We start from the raw sequence: 23,558 nt of genomic DNA on the forward strand, positions 1-23,558 counted from the left end.
ATTCTTAAAATGAAAATGCATTTCTGGAAATGCATTTTCATTTGAATTTTGGTCACGATTTGCTTCCATACCATAACAGGTGAAGAAAACGGAATCAGCCCCTGTATTATTATTGTATTGACTATGGAAAGAAGAGGTCCGAGTGTTGTGGGCCGACATACTTAGCATTGACCTCCAACCAAATTGTTGAGGATCTGCGTCCCTGGCTAAAGGCGCTGAATAAAAAAAACTGAAGTTTCCTTTTGTTTTCTCGTATCAATAAAGGGTGTAATAAACTAGCTATATTTTAGTATGTTTTAGTGTTCTCAATTCATGATATAAGTAGATACAAGATTATAACCAAATGTATGGGCATGGCTGTTAGCAAAACAACTGTTGCAGTCCATCTAAATGTAATGTAAAGCTTTTGAAACAATGCAGCAATAACATTATTTCATAGATGCGTCTTTCTAATTGCCATTAGATAGGATGGAAGATTACTAGTGCACAACATATCGTGTACATTTTACCACGTTGCATATAGCTTGTACCAAAGCCCCTCGATGAAAAAGTTGTTACTATTTATTATTACAGCACAATTTGTCACTCATTTGCAGTTTATGGGTAATAGCAGAGACATGATGTAAAAACTAGAGCCTCTAGTAGATAAACAAGAAGCTAGCTAACGTTCTACTGCTAACAGTGCTAGCTGGTCGGTTTCGCGGGGAAATCTCAAATACATGTACTGACTGTAAAACTAATCACACGACTGAATTCTACAGGAACTAACGCTAAGCTTTCAAACAAAGTATAGCAAATGCATATGCCCTATAGTGAAATCGTTAGAATATCTTATGTTTGTGGCTAATGTGATGCCTGCTTATCGAAGCACAGCAGAGGGCAGGGCAACGATCTGACCGGCAAACAAATTATATCAACACTTAAAAGTTGTTTTCAAGCCATCCAGTGAAAGGGTGTATCCCAGCTAGCATGTGACCGACGGGCCACCAGCGTTTTATTGGCTTGCAGCGGTCGGGCCTCCATTGGCTGACCATCTTCAAGCCGATAGTCGGCAATTACTCAGTGGTACGCCAGTGTTTCATGGGCGGCATGCCGATAGTCGTAACGTCACCTTCAGCTGTTTAGTGTCTCTTTTTGTTGTTATTGGTAGAGAATAACAACAACAACAACCAATTACACTCAACGTTACATCAATACACGTATTTATATGAGCTTTTACGTAAGACCAATAAATAATACTACAACATATCACCTTTCTCGTGCTGGAATTATTTGAAGATACATTTGCGCGTGAACACGAATTTAACTACAACTGCCAACGTAGGCCTACACTGTACTACCTAACAATATAATGATAAAAGGATTACATTAAGTTTGGATTAAACGTCAATGTGTAGGTGAGGCTATGGCTCTGTGTATGTTGTCAAATGTTTCCAAAAGAGTTTCCGTTTTAGTTTTAACGTAATAGCTAGTCTTGTAGTATACTACAAGCCTATAGGCCACTGTATCATATTCGATATCCGCCTGTCAGACAGTTGTCAGCTGACTTCTAAATAAAGAAGTTGCTATCGGTAATTAAGTAGCTAGACGTTGCCACTTAAGCAAACGGGAACCGACTGGGCAAATAGCTATAGTTTAGTTTAGCTATAGCCAACCGTCGTACTGTACAGTCGACTGGTACAGTAGCTTAATAGCCAGAGAGATTGCGAGATGTTCCTGTCAACTGACAGTTGGAGTTGGCTAGATTACCTCAGTGGTTCTCAAACAATGTTAGGTCACTGGTGGTACACGTGCCCTCGATTATATCCCAGTGGTATGATCAGCTAGCCTGGTCCTAACCAGACCCTCGTACATTTCATTTGTACAGAGGGTCTGGGATGTCTCGATTGACAAACGTTAACTTCCTTGAAGGCTGGTCCTCTGTTGAAGTTTAAAACTATTGGCAGAGAATGTCTAATAAAGAGAGAACCAAGCCCCCACCCCTCGCCTCTCGGCTTGAGGCAACAGCCCCGGTGGATGTAGGTGGTATTGCATTTCCGATTTTCTACCCGACTCGTCCGGTCGTTTTTATTCTATTAACTCCAGTCAACATATCTAAAACTATCTCCCCCAATAATTTTTGTTCGATTCTCGAACCTGGCTCATACTACTAGCTTTTTCATAGAATAATTTTTCCTGATTTTTGCTAAGTTTGAAACCAATTCGAAATGGGTAAACTAGCAGCCCATTTATTTGCTTACGTCAAGAAAAGTTGCCTGGAAACGTGTTCGCGGATACGAACAGGGGACGCGCACAAAAGGGAACATCAGCAAATCGCTGATTTACCTGAGCTGAATGAGAACAAGGAGAAAGGGCTTGATAGTCTACAGTTGCCTGCCTTTATTGTAGCACATTTTACAAATGGTTGCACACATACATGACGGTTGTTTGTAGAGTTTATGTCCGTTATTTTAAAACAGATTTAACCATTTCGTAATGAACAAATTATTATGCTCATGGCATGACAAACGTAATTATAGCATCATATAATTAGTTGTAATATTGTGGCATGTTACGGCGTCATTATTGATTGTTGACATGTTATTCTGGAGCAAAGACGAATATGAATAATATGTCTGATAGACACAATATGGTCGTTATATTGTTAACTTTGTCAACACTACAACGATGGCATTAACAATAAGCTAGTAATAGTAAACAACACTCATCATCATTATAATAGTAACATAGGTAGGCTATACAGGCTTAATTTAGCTTGCTTTGCAAAGCTAGAACAACGACAGAGCCAGATATGTAAGTTTACAGTTTATTTATCCAACACAATACAGAAGTCAAACTATAAACACGAAGCAAAAAGAACAACGTATAGGCCCTTCACGTATAATACTACAGTACTAATTGTATTGAACTTCGTAACGTTTACATGCATCTGCTTCTTGATCGGGCTTGTACCACATTCTGACAGTTTTCTGCTATGCCTTAGCTCCAGCTCACAAGCTCGCGAAACGTTTACATGCATCTGCTTCTTGATCGGGCTTGTACCACATTCTGACAGTTTTCTGCTATGCCTTAGCTCCAGCTCACAAGCTCGCGAGTGGTTGTCGCAAAGTATGACGTATACAGCTAGTTGCAAGCATGCACGAGTTTCGGAGCTAGGAATAAGCTTCTGCGCAAGACCGGATGAGTCGGTCTGAAAAGATGGCGCTGTCCATTTAGCGCTCTCGCTTGCCTCACTGCGCCACTGAGCACTTTTCATAGAAATGAATGGGGACGCCATCTTGGAAGACAGAAGTAGCTGTCTCTAGTTATATTAACTCTATGGAGAGAACTCCCACTCTCGGGAAACTTCCGGGTTCTGAACTGGTTGCAGTTCCACTCAAGTTCCATATGAGGGCACTAACGGTCGAGTGCAGAATGAATGGAGGTCTATGGAGCTATACCCCTCAAAATCCACGTACTCAGGATATAATTTTTTGTCTAGCAATTTGAATTCTGAAATCGAAAGGGGAGGCAAAAAAAATACACACCACTGGGTGTTAGATTTTTTTTAAGTCGCCTTTCTGTTCTAAAAAGCCTTTGAAAATGGCATTGACGTCATACACATCGTACGACCAGAGCTACTGCTTGACGGCAAGCTCTGGATACTTCCACTTTACTCTCGAGGCATCGACAACACAGCTGACAGCCTAGGCTCGCCCTGTCAATACAAATGCTAGAAAGAGTTTTGGCTTGCTAATGTTGTTGCTAATGTTGCTAATGCTCTGACATTCTGGTTCTGCTTCGGATGCCATCAAGCGGGATCTCTGGTCGTAGTCAGTCCTTCACTAACCAATCAACATTCGCTAGCAGAATGCTAGCGTGTTATGGGCAACAACGACTTACCCTGTAAGAAATCAAAAGGACATAAGTGTTCGTTCATTCAACTTTTGACCTGTAATCCATGTTGAACATGCAAAAACTATAATCAAATCTGAGATTTATCAACGACAATCAGGCGAAAGAGACAAATTTAGCCGTTTAGCTCCATAGACTTCCATTCATTTTGCACTCGACCGTGATCACTCCCAGTGGAACTCTGGTGAAACTGCAACAAAATTCGGTACAATGGGGCTTAATAGGGAGTGGGCAGGCTCTCCTTAAACAGGCTCTGCTATTGGATCCACCCAGAGCCACTCTGATTTGCCATAGCCAATCGCAAGCGTTCGCCTTAGCCAACTCCTTCACCACTACTGTAACGGAGCTAGCTGCGTAGCTGGAAAATCAAACTTTTCCCAAACCCCGTGGGGAGGAGGGCCACAACATCATGGCCACCAACAAAACTCAGTAAGGAATGTTCTTGCTCCGGCTTTAACCTATATTCGGCAGCGTTGCTACAACCGCAGAATAGTTTCGCTCGCATCTTTCTCCGCCGCCATTACTGAACTACTCAATCGACATTAACGTCATCGTTCTCAGCCACTCCCTCTGTTCGCTGATTGGACCTACAAAAAATTTGTTTCTGGAAACCGACTTCAGAACCGACATCCCAGACCTAGTACAGAAGCAAAATCTAAATTGAGCGGAAGTGCGTAGGAGGGCAGAGCCAGGCTAATGATCAGCACGGCTGTGTTTAACAACTGCACAGGCCATTGACTGTTGCCAAGCAACATATAAACATTTTCTGCACACTGCTTTGCTACTTTGTGTAGGTCGACACATTACTGCAGACGGCTACTTTGTGTCATGTACATCTGCACGTTTCCATTTTCAGTGCAACCTGTGAAACAAGCTGTACATGTTAATCTTTGCAGTGTGAAGTTTGTTACAATCTAAAATAGATAACAATTTATGTATCTAAAGGATGTTAAAACACTTGAAAGATAAGTGATCTAATAGTTCCACTGCAGTTAGACTATATTATATATTATATTACAGTTAAATTATTACTATAATATACAGTATAGTAATAATATACTATACTATATATGTATTGTATAGTATATATACTATGACACTATATTAGCACTCAGTCTCTTATCAAATCAAATTGGACTACTTGGTCTGAACTGTTTAATAAACAGCATTGCACTAATTGTATAATTTGTCTTACTTTGCAGATATCCAGTCTACTTATCACTACAGCCTGCTTATTCATCTCCAGGTAAAATGTCGAGTTACTGGACTAAACGCAGAAAAATTAAGAAGGGAGTCATGCAGGATTTGCTCAAACTAGGGTCCACATCTGTATAGTGCGAGGAGAGAGATGGTATCATGGATTTTGAGATCACAGAGCTTCCACTGCAGGAGTCAAATAGGGATGAGTTAGGCCTAGCTGATAGCAATAGTGAAACGATGGATGGAGACATTTTAACTGTGAGTTCAGAGGATAACACAGATGACAGTACAGATGAAGAAGACATGAAGAAGTTACTAGCTGATTGGGCTATCGGAAAACAAATTCCACATTCGGCATTAAATGAACTTCTAAAGATTCTGACCAAGAAAATACCTGAATTTGGGTTACCTATAGATCCATGGACTTTGTTGAAAACAAAACCTGTTGTAAAAACTAAAGTCATCACTGGGGGAACCTATTTCCATGCTGGCTTTGCTCATGGTGTGCTATCTCACCTCACCATGCACCCAATGCTACCTGAACCTGTGTCTCTCCAAATAAATATAGATGGCCTGCCATTATACAAAAGCTCAACTGCTCAGTTTTGGCCTATATTAGGGCTAGTAGAAGTCTTTGATGGTTTGGTCCAGACTAACAAGTCCCCATTTGTCATTGGGATATTCTTTGGTCAAAGGAAACCTACTAGTCTTGAGTGTTTGCATGACTTTGTTGAGGAAGCAGAAGGGCTAGAAGCCAATGGTATTTCTTTTGGAGAAAGAAATGTGCCTGTGAAAATCTCTGCAATTGTTTGTGATGCTCCAGCAAGGGCATTTGGCAGAAACGCAAAGGGTCACAATGGTTACTACGGCTGTGAAAAGTGCCGTCAAAAGGGAGTCTTCTACCTGAATTGAATGACCTTCCCAAACATGAATGCTCCTCAAAGGACTGACCACGACACTTTTGATGAGTTCACAGATGACTGTCACTATAGTGGGATAACACCTTTAGGTAGATTGTCAATTGGTCTGGTGACACGGTTTCCACTTGATTATATGCATCTGGTGTGTTTGGGAGTAACACGAAAGCTGGTAACTCTATGGCAGAAAGGGCCCCTGACAACTCGTTTAAGTCCTTCGGTTGTTTCGAATACATCCACAAAGCTGATTGACGTAAGACCACATATTCCATCAGAATTCAACAAAAAACCCAGATCTCTGAAAGAATCCAACCGATGGAAAGCAACAGAATTTCGGACGTTTCTCTTGTACACTGGTCCTGTCTGCCTTAAAGAGCATCTTGCAAGAGCTATGTACGAGAACTTCATGCTGCTTGCCGTCGCCATGACCATTCTCCTAAGTATCTCCTTGTGTGTAGATTATGCTGACTACGCTAAAGACCTCCTAGTGTTGTTTGTGGACCACTGCAGCTGCCTGTATAGAAAAGAAAATGTCGCATATAACATGCACAGCCTAATCCATCTCAGTTATGAAGCACAGACATTTGGTGTCCTTGACAATATCTCCTGCTTTCCCTTTGAGAATTATCTTGGTCAGCTGAAGAAAATGATTCGGAAACCCAACAAGCCTTTAGAACAGGTCATACGGAGACTGTCAGGAAGAGAGGCCATGGGAGCAACTCAGTCAGAGGCTAATCATGAAATGCAAAAGGAGCATACTGATGGTCCAGTTCCAATTTGTTTAACTGTGAAAAGGCAGTTTGACAAAATGCAGTTCAACAGTTTTTTGGTACAGAGGTCTACTGGCAACAATTGCATACAGCTGAGGAACAAGGATATTGTGCTGGTGGAAAACATTGTACTAGAAGAACATGGGGATATTTTCATTGTGTACAAAAGATTTAGGAGCCAAACAGACCTTTTCTCTTACCCCCTGCTGTCATCCAAGCTGGACATTTTCCTTATGTCTACATTGAAGAATGAGCTTCTTTTTACAAAATCCACAAATCTATTAAGAAAATGTGTTCTACTCCCATGCAAAGAGGGCTTTGCTGGGATGGCTTTACTCCACATGTAATATCCTGGACTTTTTTTTACTCAAGGGATGACAGTTTTATTAAGGTAGCTTGACATGTTTAAAATGATCAATATTGTAAATATGGTAAGGAATTATAAGAAATCTAAAATTGCTGTGCTTTTTGTTTTACAGTACTATGTTTGCAGTGGTTACATTTTCAAATGAAGAAAACTGTTTAGCTGTGGTCTCAAAGAGTTGGTGCACAAAGAAAAGATGTTATTGGCCTCCATATAAAACCCAGGAGAGATTGCGGAAGGCAGTGATCTTGCATGGACTTCCAGACATTAATACATGGGAGGTGTTCGCCATGGAGATATTGAAGATCAAGGGTGCGTCCATTATATTAACCAAATATTTTCAAATGTCATTTTGTACACAGAATGTGTGTACAAACTGATAAGCTGCAATTTTGTTTATTTTCAGATTCGTTTGACAAAGCACATGAGTGCCTGGTTCGGGCTGAGAAAGATTCAAGTCTTGAAACAGAACCAGAAACCACACAAAGGAAACAAAAGTAAGATTTAAAGTTTTAAATAAATTGAAGCTTTATTAGACAACTGTTGTTGCAATTCATGCTTGCTGTCTTTCCCAGGCGAAATCCAAAGTACGACCAGTCTGACTGAGGAGTCTGACGCTGCTGAACACCCCTTCTCCCCAGCGCCGAAGCCCCCCAGCTTTACCACTAAGAAAAGTATGTGTTAGATGTTTTCTCTGGGCCATGATTCTTTCATGGAATTATTATTATTTCTGGAACATGAATTATGGTTATTTTCCATTTTTAAATAGTAGAGCTGTCAAACGATTAAAATATTTAATCGCGATTAATCGCATTAATGTCATAGTTAACTCACGATTAATCGCAATTAATCGCACATTTTTACCTATTGTAAATGTCCCTTGATTTCTTTTTCATCCATTCTTTTTTCAAATTTTAATGCTCTTCTCGACATGGAAAAGTGGTTAGGATTTCGTGCAAATGTTTTTTTTTTAATTGAAAACAACAATCGCCTGGCTTTGACGAGCGGGCGGAGAATTCACATCAGCTGTGTGCTGCGATGATAGCTCACCACGACGTGCTGCGATGATAGCTCAGTTCACAACGACAGAACACACTGATCACTTTGGTCTTGTCAATGGAACCATTTGGCAACCTTTTAAAAGTAAACTTTCCATTCAGAATCTTATTGGCATCCATTTTGGTGTCTGGCGCTGGCAATCAACTCAAAACGTAACGTTAGCCTACTACCAGAGAATGTCTAATATCCGTATGCGGGCTCTGCTACTACTCTTTAGCCAGCTCGCAAGCCCAAACAAGTGTGTGGCGTGCCTGTTGTTTTGATTCCGGTCTAGCTAGATCCGGTGTGGTATTGTAGTTTTTCTAACGTCAGTAGTTGTTGCAACAGAATGTGAAAAAAACTACAAAGTTTGCTAGGTCAAAAAGAGCATTAATCGCACGATAAAAAAATTGACGCCGTTAATTTGGGTTTGCGTCAACGCCGTTAATAACGCGTTTAACTGACAGCACTATTAAATAGTCATCAGGACCCTGTTTCCGGCCCTCCTTGACACCCTGTGCTGACGGTTGGTGGTACTTTCTACTAAACAACTTGTGATTATAAGTATTTACTTGTATATCACATTACATATTTGTGGAATAATAAAGTACCAGATTATTCTTATGGCCAACAGGTTCCATTCTGTCCTCCTCATCACTGGGTTCAGCTGCTCACCAGCCTGAAGGTAACTGTATCTCTACATTTATTTTAGGTTTTGAATAAGTCTCTTCACAACTCTCTTTCTCCAATGTTGGTGATGTGGATAACTTCAATCTTCCTTGAAAGATTTGAAGCAATTTGGTCTGATTGTTTTTCTGTTTACAACAGTGTCTGGAGAGAGATCAGTGGCCAACTTGCCAGTGTTTCAAAGTAAGTGGGGTTAAACATGTATGTGTATAATGTAAATATTCTTACAATGCTGTATTTTATGCTCACAACCTAAAATACTGTACAAATCAGAGAACTATTTCTATATATTTGTGTTTATCACAATATGTCAAAACATGTGAAGGGTGGAGACGACCTGCCGACACAATTGTTTTCAACAGTTATTCAATGTATCCTAATTTAGTGTTTTTTTTGTACACTTTAAAACAGGTTCCAGTCAGTCCTCATCACTGGGCCCTACTGCTCGCCAGTTTGAGGGTAAATATAATTTGTTGTGCATGTCACTCAGGGACCTTTGTTCAAAATTAAGGGAGATCCCACTACATGTTACCACAGGCCAGCTACATTGTTTTACTTTTATTTATTGTGTGGTATCAGTCTCTTTGGTTGCATGTTTGATTCCAATTAGTTAACAGCTTGAGATACATAACAATCCAATTATTTGGTTGGAACAAACTGTTGTAGACTTAAATATACCTATAACGAATGGGTTTCTATTGCGTGTTTTGTACTGTTCTCTCTACGTGTTGTGCTTCCTAGCGTCAACGTAGATTCAACAGCGAGCCAAACTCCTTTTTCAAGAGCCAGGAAAATGAGCCTCTTGCTCCTTTATTGACTATTAGTCATTGACAACATTGAAATGGAGTGAAACTACAAAATAAAAAGAGAAAGTAGAATAATGCTTAGTTATAAAATACATACATAACTGATATTACTAGCTCTAAGCAAGAAAACATAACGTAACATATGCGACAGTAGTATTTAGCAATTGTAGCGATTGAGTTTGACTACAACATCCAAATCATCATCAAGGTTACAATATAACTCATTGTATTTAACTTAATGTACATATTACGATCGTTTAAAACTTACTGTCATTGCTTTCTTTAAGATTCACACAACGGATTGAAAATACATAAAATTTTTATTTTGCTCTGTGACAGTTGATAGTTGCTATGTGAACGATGCCTGGTTTGTTTACATTCCAAACATACAAACATTCCAAACTTGCTTTCATATCAAACACATTACATCACGTGAACATACAAACGTTTCAAGTTAGATTAACCTAATACATAAAACACATTATGGACAGAATAAAAACATATTATGGGCAGAACACTCCCCGTCTGGCATTTAATGCCACTAAAGATTCAACAGTCCTCGCTTGACCTTTGACCTTCCTTAGGCAGAAGCAGGATGACCTCAGTAATGGGCCTGAAGAATGTCTTTACTTTATCTTGTGATGCAGTCTTTATTTCAACCTTTCTAACCCTTTTGTCACTGCTTGGAAAGACGGCAGTGACCCATAGGCCACTCATTGCGGGGGAACTGACTCTCTTTCAGCAACACAATGTCTCCGGGCTGCAGATTTCGTGTTGCTGTGTGCCATTTGCGCCTTGGCTGAAGAGTGTGGAGGTATTCATTCCTCCATCGCTTCCAGAACTCATTTGCCAGGGCCTGCACCTGTCTCCACTGACACTTGAATAAGTCCTTTTCGGTGAAAGTGCCGGCTGGAGTAGACACCCCTGGTTTTTGAGTCAACAGCATAGCAGGAGTCAGCAGCACTGGTGACGAGGGGTCAGAGGAGACTGGAACTAATGGCCTTGCGTTCATTATGGCACACACCTCTGCCATCAAGGTACACAGCACTTCATGAGTCAGGTCCTTTAGCTTTTTCTTTAGCGAGTCCATGTTTTCAATGAGCTCTATGTGCACAGTCCTGGTGCACATGCATGTGAAGAGTATAGCCCACCGCTTACTGTGAGCTGCACCGCCTCTGGTGCGTCGGGTGACCACGTTCCAGGGGCCAAACACATCCAGCCCTACGTTTGTGAATGGCGGAGATGAGCTCAGACGTTCCGGGGGGAGGTCAGCCATCTTCTGGACCTCGAACTTCCCTCTTAACTTGCAGCAGGTGACGCAGTGGTGGATGACTGAGCCTATCAGTCTCTTGCCTGCAACGACCCACAGGCCAGCAGCTCTCACAGCACCCTCTGTAAAGTGTCGTCCTTGGTGCTGCACTTTTGTGTGGTGGTGGCTCACCATTTTTTTTTTTGTCATGTGACTTTGTCACATGACATTTTGGGAGAATGATGGGGTTTCTCACCTCAGGCTCAACAGATGCATGTTTCAGACCACCGCCTATTCTCAACATGCCGTTGCACACGACAGGATCGAGGTTCCGGATTGTGCTTGACTTGGAAATTGTCCTTTTTTCTTGTAGTGCTGCATACTCTTCTGGATAAGCATCCCTCTGGACAGACATGAGTATGACTCGTTTTGCCGCATCTAGCTCCTCTGGAGTGCGTGTTTTTTTGCACAGGTGCCATCCTTTACAAACATTCGGACAGTCTGACCTGAATGATGTGGCTTGGTGGATTAAGCAAGAGACAGCTCTCAGCAATGACTCCCAAGTGGAGAAGCGCTGGAACCGCTCTGAGGTGAGTTTACCTTCACTTAGGTGAGTGGCGAGCGCTGTCAGCTGAGGCCTCACTTCTGTGTCTGTTTCAGGATCTACTAACTGAAAGGGGTCCTGAATTTCAGGCTGGTGTGGCTTGTATAGGAACTCTGGTCCTGTAAACCACATGGTGTTGGTGAGTTGTGATGCAGGCACTGACCTGGTGGCCAGATCTGCTGGATTTTGTTCCGTAGGTACATAGTGCCACTGCTGAGGGGATGTGGTTTGTCGGATGCGGTGAACGCGGTTGTGCACATACACGTAGAACCGCTTAGACTCGTTGTGTATATATCCCAAAACTACCTTGCTGTCACAGAAAAACTTCACTGCATCTGGCTTGTGGTCGAGCTCCTCCAGGATCAGTTCAGCCATTTCTACTGCCAGAACAGCGCCACACAGCTCAAGGCGAGGGATGGTTGGTTCTGGTTGAGGAGCCAGTTTTGCTTTTCCAAGCACAAAGCCCACTCTACACTGCCCATCTGTTGTGATGACTCTCAGGTAAGCCACTGCGCCGATGGCCTAGCAAGAAGCATCTGAAAAAAGACACAGTTCAGTGTGTATGGTGTTAGAGAAGGACTGCTGTGTGTATGAGCGAGGGATATGGAGGCTGCTCAGATCTTGCAGTGATTTTCTCCATGTTTCCCACTTGTTCAGCTTGTCTGCAGGAAGTTTAGCGTCCCAGTCGTGGACCTCTGTGGAGAGTTCTCGCAGCAGTGCACGCCCCTTGATGGTCACAGGTGCGGCGAAACCCAGCGGGTCAAAAAGACTGTTGACTGTGGATAGGACTCCACGGCGGGTAAACGGTTTGCCGTTGACGGTGACCTTGAATGTAAAGGTGTCAGAGTCAATGTCCCAGCACAACCCCAGGCTTCTTTGCATTGGCAAAGCTCCGTCTTCCAGGCCCAAGTCTTTCAGGCCTGCAGCCAGGTCTTCAGGTGGGAAGGCTTGCATTACTGTGACACTGTTTGAGGCTATCTTATGCAGTTTGAGGTTTGACTCTGCCAGCGATGCTTGAGTGCGCCTTAGTAGATCAATGGCCTCAGACTCAGACGGCAGTGAGACGAGCCCGTCATCCACATAAAAGTGTCTCTCCACGAAGTGGCGTGAGTCGGATCCATACCTCTGTTCGCCTTCCTGGGCCGCTTTCCGAAGTCCATATATAGCCACCGCGGGTGACGGGCTGTTGCCGAACACATGCACTCGCATGCGGTACTCCACCACCTCCTTCATCAGGTCGTTGTCCTTGTGCCAGAGAAATCTTAAGTAGTCTCTGTGATCTTCTCTCACAAAGAAGCCATAGAACATTTGTTGGATGTCAGCTGTCAGTGCAATGAGTTCTTTTCTGAATCTGATCAGTACTCCGAGGAGGGAGTTGTTCAAATCAGGGCCAGTGAGCAGGACACTATTGAGAGAGAGGCGTCTTCTTGTGCACTCGAGTCAAACACAACTCTAATCTGACCCGGCTTTTGGGGGTGGTACACCCCGAAAATGGGTAAGTACCAACACTCTGCATTCTCCTGAAGGGTGGCTGCTTGTTCTGCGTGTTTGTTTGCAAAGAGTTTATCCATAAAACTAACAAACTGTTCTTTTATTTCAGGTTTTTTGTTCAGTGTGCGCCGCAAGGAGTGTAGACGAGAGAGGGCCAGAGCACGGTTGTTTGGGAGGTGTGGCCTGGGTGACCTGAATGGCAGGGGAGCAATCCAGCTGTTTTGTTCATCTCTTTTGAATTCTGTGTGCATGACATTCAAGAATGTCTCATCTTCGAAAGACAGAGCGTGTTTGTTGTCATTAGCTGTTCTCATGAACACGTCGAGTCCAAGCTTGTCCTCAGGGCGCACGTTGGTGAGAGAGTGGCTGGAAAAGTCATGTCTTTGCTCCCCGCCGTAGCTTGCCTTGTCTTTGACGTGTATGTGATTTTGACACGGTGTCAGGTATGATGGACGTCCGTTCTGCAGGACATTTGTCTTGAAGACAGTAACAGTGGGCTTGCGGGCATTGTCAATGCAAACTTCCCCAACTATGACCCACCCCAGGTCCAAACGCTAGGCAAAAGGTGCATTGTTAGGGCCATTAATCTGTTGTCTCACTTTATGAACACGGATAAGGTCTCTCCCTAATAAAATGAGAATCTGTGCTTCAGGGTCAAGTTCTGGGATATGAGGAGCCACAGGCCTCAGGTGAGTGTGGGAAAGAGCAACCTCTGCTGTGGGGATTTCTGACCTGTTGCTCATGATCTCATTGCACTCAATGACTGCTTCTATTTGGAAACCGACTGCTTTCCTCCCAGCCATTTCAGTGGTACCAGCACAGGTCCTCAGCAGGTAAGGTGCAGGGTTACCGCGGATGCCGAAGAGCTGGAAAAACTCAGACCTGGCAAGCGAGCGGTTGCTCTGGTCATCAATGATGGCGTACATCTTCACAGCACGTTGTTTTTCGCCTTGTGGGAAGACCTGCACCAGGCATATCTTTGCACAGGATCGAGCCGGGAGACCATCTCCGCAGACCTCTGTACACCTGGAAGTCACCTCTGAAGGGAAGCTGTGTTGCTGTTCTGTGTATGGCCCCGTCACAGGAAACGCTGCTGGTGACCGGGTGGTGTCTGGATGCATGGTTGTGCAGTGTTCCTCACTTCCACACTCGTTGCATTTCAGCTTCACTGGACTTTCCTTGGCCATGTGAACAGCAGACCAGCACCTAAAACATCTTCTATATTGTTTTAGTAACCTTTTACGTTCTGTGAGCGGCTTCATTATAAAACCTCTGCATCTTTCCAAAGGATGCGGCTTGTCATGAAGTGGACAGTTCTTAGTTGGATCCTTTACTTGTCTCTCGGCTCTGTAAGTCAGGTGTACATTATCTGTTGCTGCCACGTCGGTTTTGTGAACAGATATGGCGGTCCTCACACTCTCCTGTCTCCCTGTAGCCCTTTCATTGCGGTGATGATTGTAGCTGTTGTTGGTTAGGATAAAGCTGGGGTCATTCCTGGCCTTTGCCTCGCAGCGGACGAAGTCAACGAAGAAGGAGAATGGGGGATAGCAGACTTTGTGCTGTTCTTTATATCTTGAGCCAGTAGACAGCCATTTATCTTGTAGGTTCTGTGGCAGCTTTTCGACTATGGGGTTGATTCCCCGTGGCGTGTCGAGGTAACTGAGGCCAGGTAAGTACCCATCTGTTTGGGCTGAGAGCAGCTCCAGGAGCAGGTCACTAAACTCTCTCAGCTTGGAGTTTTCTCTTGAACTGAGGCGAGGGAAACAGTCCAGCCGCTTGAATAGTGCACTCTCTATCACTTCCGGGGTGGCATAGCACTCTTGAAGTCTTGTCCAAGACAACTGCAGTGCAGCTTGGGGATTAGAGATATACACCGCTCGGATTCTTTTAACATGGTCTGAAGACTACTTTCCCAGCCATTTAATGAGCAAGTCTAGCTCTTCACTGGCTGTTAACTCTAGGCCCTGAGTAGCATTAAAAAAGGAGGACTGCCATGCTCTAAAACTTTCAGGCTTATCGTCAAATATATTTAGCCCTGTAGTAACTAACTCCCTGCGGGCCAGATACTTGGCAAAGTCCATCATGTCAGGAGCCCGATTGACAGGAGAAGGGCTCTTTGTGGCATTCCTAGCTGAATGGTCTTGGAAGACTACACGCTTGCCTTGCTGCTGTAGACTCTGGATGAAGAGTCAGAGTATGAGGTGGAGCATCGAGGTAAATGGGGCTGGTGCTCTGACTCAGAGGTGTGTCTTGATGGTGGTGACTCTTTGAGACTGAGAAGAGATCTGTCTGGAAGGGGAGCGTTGGGGTTGAGGCTGGCCTGTGCATGCTGTGCCACATACGCCTCCGTCCGCTGCTGTACCTCCAGTAGTGTTAAGGCGCTCTTGGGACTGAGCATGTTATCATACTCCATCTCAGCTGCCGCCTCTAACACCTCAGCCTCTGCATTGGCAGCAGCCGCTGCCTTTTCAAGTTCCAGTGCTTGCAGGTTCGCTTCCAGTGTAGCTTTTTCCAGGTCCAATCTAGCTCTCTGTATCTTTAATTCTAGCTCCTGCTGTGAGAACGCTGCTCTGGTGCGCGCGGCTTCAGTTGTGCCTCTGGCTCTCGCTGCTGCGCTGGTTACTGAGCACTTTGAGGCAGACGAGTGCCTGGATCCGGACACTGATGGTGCATTTTCTGCTGCTTGGGTCTCCATGGTTAGCATAAATCTTTATGATGGTATTGACTTTTCACTGTACTGTTCTCTCTACGTGTTGTGCTTCCTAGCGTCAACGTAGATTCAACAGCGAGCCAAACTCCTTTTTCAAGAGCCAGGAAAATGAGCCTCTTGCTCCTTTATTGACTATTAGTCATTGACAACATTGAAATGGAGTGAAACTACAAAATAAAAAGAGAAAGTAGAATAATGCTTAGTTATAAAATATAACTGATATTACTAGCTCTAAGCAAGAAAACATAACGTAACATATGCGACAGTAGTATTTACATTTACATTTACATTTAGTCATTTAGCAGACGCTCTTATCCAGAGCGACTTACAGTAAGTACAGGGACAATCCCCCCGAGACAAGTAGGGTGAAGTGCCTTGCCCAAGGACACAACGTAATTTGGCACAGCGGGGAATCGATCTGGCAACCTTCGGATTACTAGCCCAACTCCCTCACCGCTCAGCCATCTGACTCTCTATTTAGCAATTGTAGCGATTGAGTTTGACTACAACATCCAAATCATCATCAAGGTTACAATATAACTCATTGTATTTAACTTAATGTACATATTACGATCGTTTAAAACTTACAGTCATTGCTTTCTTTAAGATTCACACAACGGATTGAAAATACATAAAATTGTTATTTTGCTCTGTGACAGTTGATAGTTGCTATGTGAACGATGCCTGGTTTGTTTACATTCCAAACATACAAACATTCCAAACTTGCTTTCATATCAAACACATTACATCACATGAACATACAAACGTTTCAAGTTAGATTAACCTAATACATAAAACACATTATGGACAGAATAAAAACATATTATGGGCAGAACATGTTTCCTTTTTTTGACAACTTTGACACAACCTTATGTTTTTAGATTTCCAACGGCTGATTTTTCAGCATCAGAGGGAAATGGCAGAGGAAGTGAGGGAGTTGCGCTACCAGACAACACTGAACCGTAACGTCTGACTACAGCTGACCAATGGGACACATTTGGTCATGGTTTTGGCAGAGGACGTTCTGCTTCCTCTGAAAGATCGGCTAATGCTGGAAGACCTTGAACAAAGGCTTGCTCAAGATGTTGAACTTCAAGAGAAACTGGTAAGCACCAAAATATATGGTATTGTGCTAACTACAGGGAGTCAGATGGCTGAGCGATGAGGGAGTCGGGCTAGTAATCAGAAGGTTGCCGGATCGATTCCCCGCCGCGTCACAACGTTGTGTCCTCGGGCAAGGCACCTCACCCTACTTGCCTCGGGGGAATGTCCCTGTACTTACTGTAAGTTGCTCTGGATAAGAGCGTCTGCTAAATGACTAAATGTAAAAAGTGTAACAAAAGTAATAGTAAATGACTATTTGTGAAAATTGTTTAATTCTCTATAATAAACTATTTTCACATGTGAAAATAATTTTACAGGTCAGGTTTTTGGCTGCTAAAGGGGGAAAATCCACCAAAGACTCAGTGAAGAGGATGTTCTCCTGCATGTTCAGCAATGATTTAACAAAGCTCTGCAACTGGACCGGCTTGGGCCAGAAGATTGCATTCAAGGGTCTCATTTTAAAGAACATTGTCCATAGTAAGTTTGAAAACAGGCATTTATTATTTGTATATTTATTATCTTATTTTCAACAGCTTAGCAAAAGACAGTATTGTAGAATACAAAACAAAGTATGTTGCCATTGTAGAAAATAGCCTTGGCTCCAGAAGGAATCGGATGGGCGACTATTTGAATTCCACAAGGGAGCATTTAGTCTCTGTTTAAGTCACACTGTATTAAACAATCTTCCATGATTTCAGGAGCAATTAGAAAGAACCCAGGGACCAGAGATGCAACAGAAGGGAGTCTCCAGAAAATTGCATCCAAGTTTATGAAGGGAGCTGCAGACAGAGATGGGGGAAGAAGATACAGACAAAAGACTGTGTAGCACACTTCTATACCAACTACTTTATCTTTAGAAAATGTGTAGATATGTTCACAATTTGTTTGCACTATGTTCACTTGTATTTTTTTGCACTATTTGTTTTTTTTATACGATTTGTATTTTTATATTGTATATTATGGCCATTTTATATTTCATATTCTTTATTTTATTCTAAATTGTACATTGTGCCCAAGGGCGTAACCACGCATTCTTTGAGGGGGTCGTGTCCCCCCCAATATTGAGAAAATACAAATCTGTCCCCCCCAATATACAGCAGAAAATTGTAAAATATATGTTCTCTTTTTATGAACCCAGTCAATGGATCGGTCTTATGTCTTATTTATTTTCAATGTATTTCCGTTTGTTAAGAAAAACATAAGTGTGTGAATCCCCCCTCCGAATTGCACACTTCTGTGATCCACCTTGCGTCGTTCTGCGTTGTAATGGTTACCTAAAACTTTTTCGTTAGTCAGTTGAGCTCAAAGAAAGTAAGGTTAGTTAACTTATTGGAGAGGGCTAAAAAGCGAAAAAACTTGACCAGCAGCCAAGCATATGCGTTTTTTTTCAGACAGCAAGTAACTTGATACCTAGCTAAATGTGTAAGCAAGTAAAACCTGTAGTAAAACAATGCAGGCACGGCAATGAACTGTCTCAGAGAAATTTCACTATTCCTTTAGAAGTGAATTCAAATGGTCAATGTAGTCCTTGAAACTATGTTCTAAATGTGCACATTTTCATAGGCCTATATAAATTGTAGGCAATGCATGTAGAGCTAACAACAACAAAAACTCGTCACCTTTCGGCGAAATTCGCCGTTTTTGATCCAAAATAGGTCAATTGTGTGATTCATGTAGCTAGATCTGCATTTTAAAAAAGGGGTTCCTCCAAGTAGCGTTAGCCTAGTCTGCGAACGCAAACTGTCATGAATATTTTTTTCAAGCTTGTTGTTTGGCCAAACAATGTCAACATGACACGCACGCTTTTCATTTCGAGTCATCGAGTCTGTAACTCCCAGAGCCCCAGACATGACTTCCGAAATTTGTGGTTACGAAATTCTAATTCGTGGCCATTGACATTTTCCAAATATGAGTCCTTCCGACGACATATTTACAGGAAGCATTAAGACATTATAGCCAGACGAGCCACTGCACATGATATCCAGGAAACAGTTGTGGGGGAGGATGAGCAGGGGCCCAGTGATGCTGTCAATCCTCCTGAACCTCCTGATATGAATGAACTGTTAGTGCAGTTTAGAGAGAATCTTTTTGGCTTTATTCTGAAATCAAGGGAAAAAAACACCTTCCTCAGACTGTTCAACAAGAAATACTGGATGACGTACATTTTTTGTTCGACTTCTTTAAAGCAAACTATGATGCATTTCTAAAATATCATCTCGAAAAAAATTGCTTCAATGTGGAATCTTGTCCTGAACTTTATCAAGTTCTGCAGTGCCCCGACTTTTTTTCAGAGGCACCAAAACTTGTTAGGTCTCCGTATATGTTGAAATACTACTGCAAATCCAAGCTTGAAATTACTGAACCTGTAGACTATTCATTGAGAGACCCAAGTGGTCGTAAAGTTGGAAGCTACTCTTATGTACCCATTTGTGATGTGCTTCAGAAATACTGCATTCGTGAAGATGTTTGGGATTCTATGCAGAGAGAGCGAAACTGTGAAAGAGATGTGCATGTTCTAACTGATTATAGAGATGGATTTTATTTCCGGAACCACAAGTTCTTTGCAGATAATCCAGATGCCCTAAGGTTACACCTATATGAGGATGAATTTGAGGTGTGTAATCCGCTGGGTTCTAAACGCAACAAACACAAACTTTGTACATTTTACTACATTGTTGGAAACAATTAGTTTCCAAGTACTGCTCACAGCTAAAACATATCCAGATAGCTTTGCTTGTCCGTTATGTTTACATCAAAAAGTTTGGTTTGGATGTAATTTTGAAACCATTACTGGATGACCTTAAGAGACTGTCATCAGAGGGACTTGCTATCATTGTTAATGGCATTGAGAAGCATGTTTTTGGAGCTGTTGCTGTTGCTGATGACAATCTGTCATCTCACATGATAGGTGGATTTACCATGTCTTTTGGTGCTGGTCGAATCTGTAGATACTGCATGGCTACTCACTCTGAGATGAAAAAGAACTTCAGTGAATCAGATTTTGTTTTAAGAAATGTTGATGTACACAGATACCATTTAGAATGTGTAAAACAAAATCCAGAAAACAAAGGAATGTATGGAGTTAGTGGTGTATTTGACCAGTTAGATTACTTTGACGTCACAACATCTCTTCCTCATGCATGATTTCTTGGAGGGTGTAGCACCGTTAGTATTGAGGCTTGTTGTATGTAAAGCTCATCACGAAAAACATATAACCATACAAGAACTAAATGAGGAACTAAAAAAATGTCCATTGGACAAAATGATAGGACAAATAAGCCTGTGCCTTTCTCAGAAAATCGTTTACATTCCTTCAGTATTGTTGGATCTGCTTCACAGAAGTGGTGTTTATTCCGCCTACTTCCTTTCTTGATGGCACACAGGGTACCTGAAGGCTGCAGTTACTGGCGGATCTATTTATTGTGTCGTGAAATTGCCAACATTGTAATGGACTTGTTGAGAATAATGGATCAAGTAATGACATTTTGGAGTTATCACATTTCCAAACTTTTTTTCCATACCACACAAAAACTCTGAAACCAATTGGTCAAGAAGAGGAAGAGACTTTTTTAACAACCAGTTGATAATTCTTGTTTGTTCCAGACATTGTTCCCTCCTGCCAGTTCCTTGTGGGTACCTTTGCTTCTCTACCTTCTCCTGGATTTTTGACCTTCTGCCTGCCTGATACGACTAGCCTACTCCCTTTGAACCTTTGCTGAATAAATCCGCACTCTGCGCTTGGGTCTACTCTAGGAGGCAGGAGTAGACCCGAGCGCAGATAGGATAGTCATATCCAGTGTTCAGGCAGAAGGTCAAAAATCCAGGAGCGGGTAGAAGCAAAGGTACCCACAAGGATCAGGCAGGAGGGAACACGATCTGGAACAAACAAGAATTATCAACAAGAGGCTAAACAGGAAATCGGATCAACACTCAATGTGACAGTAAACTGCACAAGACTTTGCAAGGGACACAAGGGAATCAGGGGTATATCTACAGACCAGTTTGATGGGTAACCAGACACAGGTGTGCAGGGATAAGTGGGCAACTCTATCCAAGGAGTGGGTGTGCACAACAGATAGGCAGAAACAGAATGGAACAAACCAACAGTAAACAGGGGATCCAGATTTGAAGGCCTCAGTACTCAGGGGAAGAGGAGCGCTGGATCGTGACAGCTGGGTTGTAGCGTTGTGGATGAGAACGGCAAACAGCTCAAAGCTTGTTTTTTAAATTCAGAACACAGACATCATTCAGTGTTTTTTTTTATGTTTTTATATTGAACACAAAATCCTAAAACATTGTTGCATTTTATTTTTGGATGTGATATTGTATGTTTGTGAGATCCTGTCAATTGTTTTCCATTTTAAGGACTAAAATAAATGTCTAAAATCAGTTGTTGTTTGCCTTTTTTTCTCTCACTTCTTAAGGAACAAGAATGATATTTGTTTGCCACTTAAAGGTACAAAATGGCTTTGTCACTGGGGCGGTACCTTAATGGGACAAAATTGTACCTTTTCCAGAGTTACTTTGTTGTTCCTTTGTTTAAGGTACATTTTTGATCCTCAAAGGTACAATATTGTCCCTTGTTACGTGCACGCCTAGTGGCAGGGTGAGAGGGAGGTTTATTGTCCTTTCTCAAAGTAACTTTTAGATATAACACTTTAGTGGAGCAGCGGCCTTGCACCCGGTGGTGATTGGAGGAGAGTGGAACGGTGTCCTGATTGGGGTCCGGGTAATTAAGGGGAGGAGTTTATTGTTTTTAAACTCCCGGATGGCGGAAAGAAGGGGGGAACCTGAGAGTTGTTTTGGAGAGTGTCACCATCGACGCGACCGGTTGTCCCCCTGTGTTTTCTGTTTCCCCACGTCTGCGGATCCATATTACGTTGCACACGCCGTGCTTAACATACCGACTCAATCTATATACGCTGATCAACCCAACCAACCGAGAGCGAGCTGTCCGCCAAACCGAACGGTGGCTTGGGCTGTCCTGGAGACCGGGGTGGGAGTCTACTGGAGTGGGGTGTATGTTCCCATCTTCTGTTTCCACTTTCCACCGGTCAGGGCCTGCCGCTGCGTAGTGTAGCCTTTGGTTTAGCCTTGATATTGCCCCCTAGACAACGACAAGCGTAACACCCTTTACAAGGTACAAACAAGTAAGGTACAAGTTTGTTCCTCTGTCTAAAAGTACAACAATGTACTTTTAAGGGTACCACCCCAGTGACAAGCTTTTGTTCCTTAAAGGTACTGTTTTGTACTTTTTTTCTGAGAGTGTATCTACCTATTAAAGTACAATGTTTTGTCATAACGTTTTTTTTTTATATCCACATTTCTGACGAGGGACTAGAAATAGCTCTAGCCATTAGCACTAGCTAAGTACAGTACCAGTAGACTAAGGAGTTGGTACTGTAAATTGGCTATACACTTTCAAGAATACAATATTGATGGAAACTTGACTATGACTAAATTTAATATAGACAATGTAAATAAACGATAAACGTCTGCAAATATTACATTTGGTACAATTTAATCAGATCAATATTCTGCTTATCTGATGTGGATCCACAAATAAGAAGAACAAGTTGACGTTGATTTACCAAACGATGGTCTCCCGGTCAACTATGACTCAATGACCTTTCGATCATATTTCCCGATCAACTATAATTCAATGACTTTTCAATCATTGTTCCGGTTAACTAGCTCTATAATCATGTTTTCATTTATCAGTCTATAATTCAACAACTTTTTAACAATGTTGCTGTTTACCCGGTCAACTACAAATCGATGTATAATCAATTAATCAGGACAACTATAAATCAATGTTGTTCCAATGTACCCTGTGTTTCATCGATATTGCAATAGTGATTCAACGTTTATTTAGCATTGAAATTTCAATCTCAACCATTCTGATGATTTACATGGATAATCAATATTAATTCAATGTCGTCTTGCTATCTGGGTTCCTTCCTATTAAGAGAGCAAGGACTGTTCGAAATGTCTTAAACCGTCTCGTCCGCTCTAATAAGATACCTTGAAATAAGTCACATAACGGTCATTTTTCAAGAGAGCATATGAGCTGCCTTGTTGTCTTAATGGCGGCAGGTATTACCCATAACTCTGTGCGCGGGGTTACCGTGAGCAACAAGTTAAACAGAATCCTTTGACCGCCATTGCTCTAAGTTTTTACAATTCATATTTCAGCTAAACGGTACTTGTAAATCAACATCTGAATAAAAATGTATCGAGAAGTGGGCAGTGTAGTTGCTGAAAATGTACTTATGTTATTGATGACACTCCTAATTTGTAAATTTGCTCCGACTTTTCAATAACGTAGCTAGCATCGCAGTGCAGACACTAGCTAGTTGCTGCGTTTCATCATAATCCTATCAAATGAGTGAAATACAAACACAAATGTTATGAGCTATTGAGCCTATATTTAACACAAGTTTAAATACAGCTTAACTTGACTTAGTGAAGGGTTCAAAATCTTTGTGTCTAATCCAATATGTAATGATGGTAATCAATGACACAAATATGTGTTCTAGAAAGAGTGGTCTGGAGTCGCAGAGGTCCGATAATATCAGCTTTAATGTAGCAGTTGGAAATCAACAAGTACAGAGCTCTGGGGTTGTCTACGTTTCCCTACCCGCAACAGAGTTTGGGCTGGTTCACAAAGTCCAACTGGCTATCTGTCCCTGCCCCAGCATATATTATACAGTGCAATTGAAAC

General features: G+C 42.2%; 1 protein-coding gene across 3 annotated transcripts; it reads left to right on the plus strand.

Annotated features, from left to right (window-relative positions):
* Window positions 1-5,093: 5,093 nt before the first annotated feature.
* Window positions 5,094-21,922, plus strand: LOC124477078. 3 transcript variants are annotated; one of them, XR_006957077.1, is made up of 10 exons: window positions 5,149-7,172; window positions 7,261-7,457; window positions 7,552-7,642; window positions 7,721-7,819; window positions 8,818-8,868; window positions 9,012-9,053; window positions 9,282-9,329; window positions 16,612-16,835; window positions 17,152-17,311; window positions 17,533-21,922. XR_006957077.1 is itself a non-coding variant. In XM_047034609.1 (9 exons), the coding sequence occupies exons 3-9, from the start codon at window positions 7,570-7,572 to the stop codon at window positions 17,658-17,660; spliced, it is 621 nt and encodes a 206-aa protein (XP_046890565.1). In that variant the 5' UTR covers window positions 5,094-5,140; window positions 7,261-7,457; window positions 7,552-7,569; the 3' UTR covers window positions 17,661-21,922. The 3 variants fall into 3 exon arrangements, 2 of the variants coding, with proteins under 2 accessions (XP_046890565.1, XP_046890566.1); XM_047034609.1 differs by lacking the exons at window positions 5,149-7,172; window positions 16,612-16,835 and adding an exon at window positions 5,094-5,140 and having other exon boundaries at window positions 8,798-8,868; XM_047034610.1 differs by lacking the exons at window positions 5,149-7,172; window positions 16,612-16,835 and having other exon boundaries at window positions 7,202-7,457; window positions 8,798-8,868.
* The last annotated feature ends 1,636 nt before the right edge of the window (window positions 21,923-23,558 follow it).

Source organism: Hypomesus transpacificus, chromosome 14 (assembly GCF_021917145.1).
Source record: "Hypomesus transpacificus isolate Combined female chromosome 14, fHypTra1, whole genome shotgun sequence".
NCBI lineage: Eukaryota > Metazoa > Chordata > Actinopteri > Osmeriformes > Osmeridae > Hypomesus > Hypomesus transpacificus.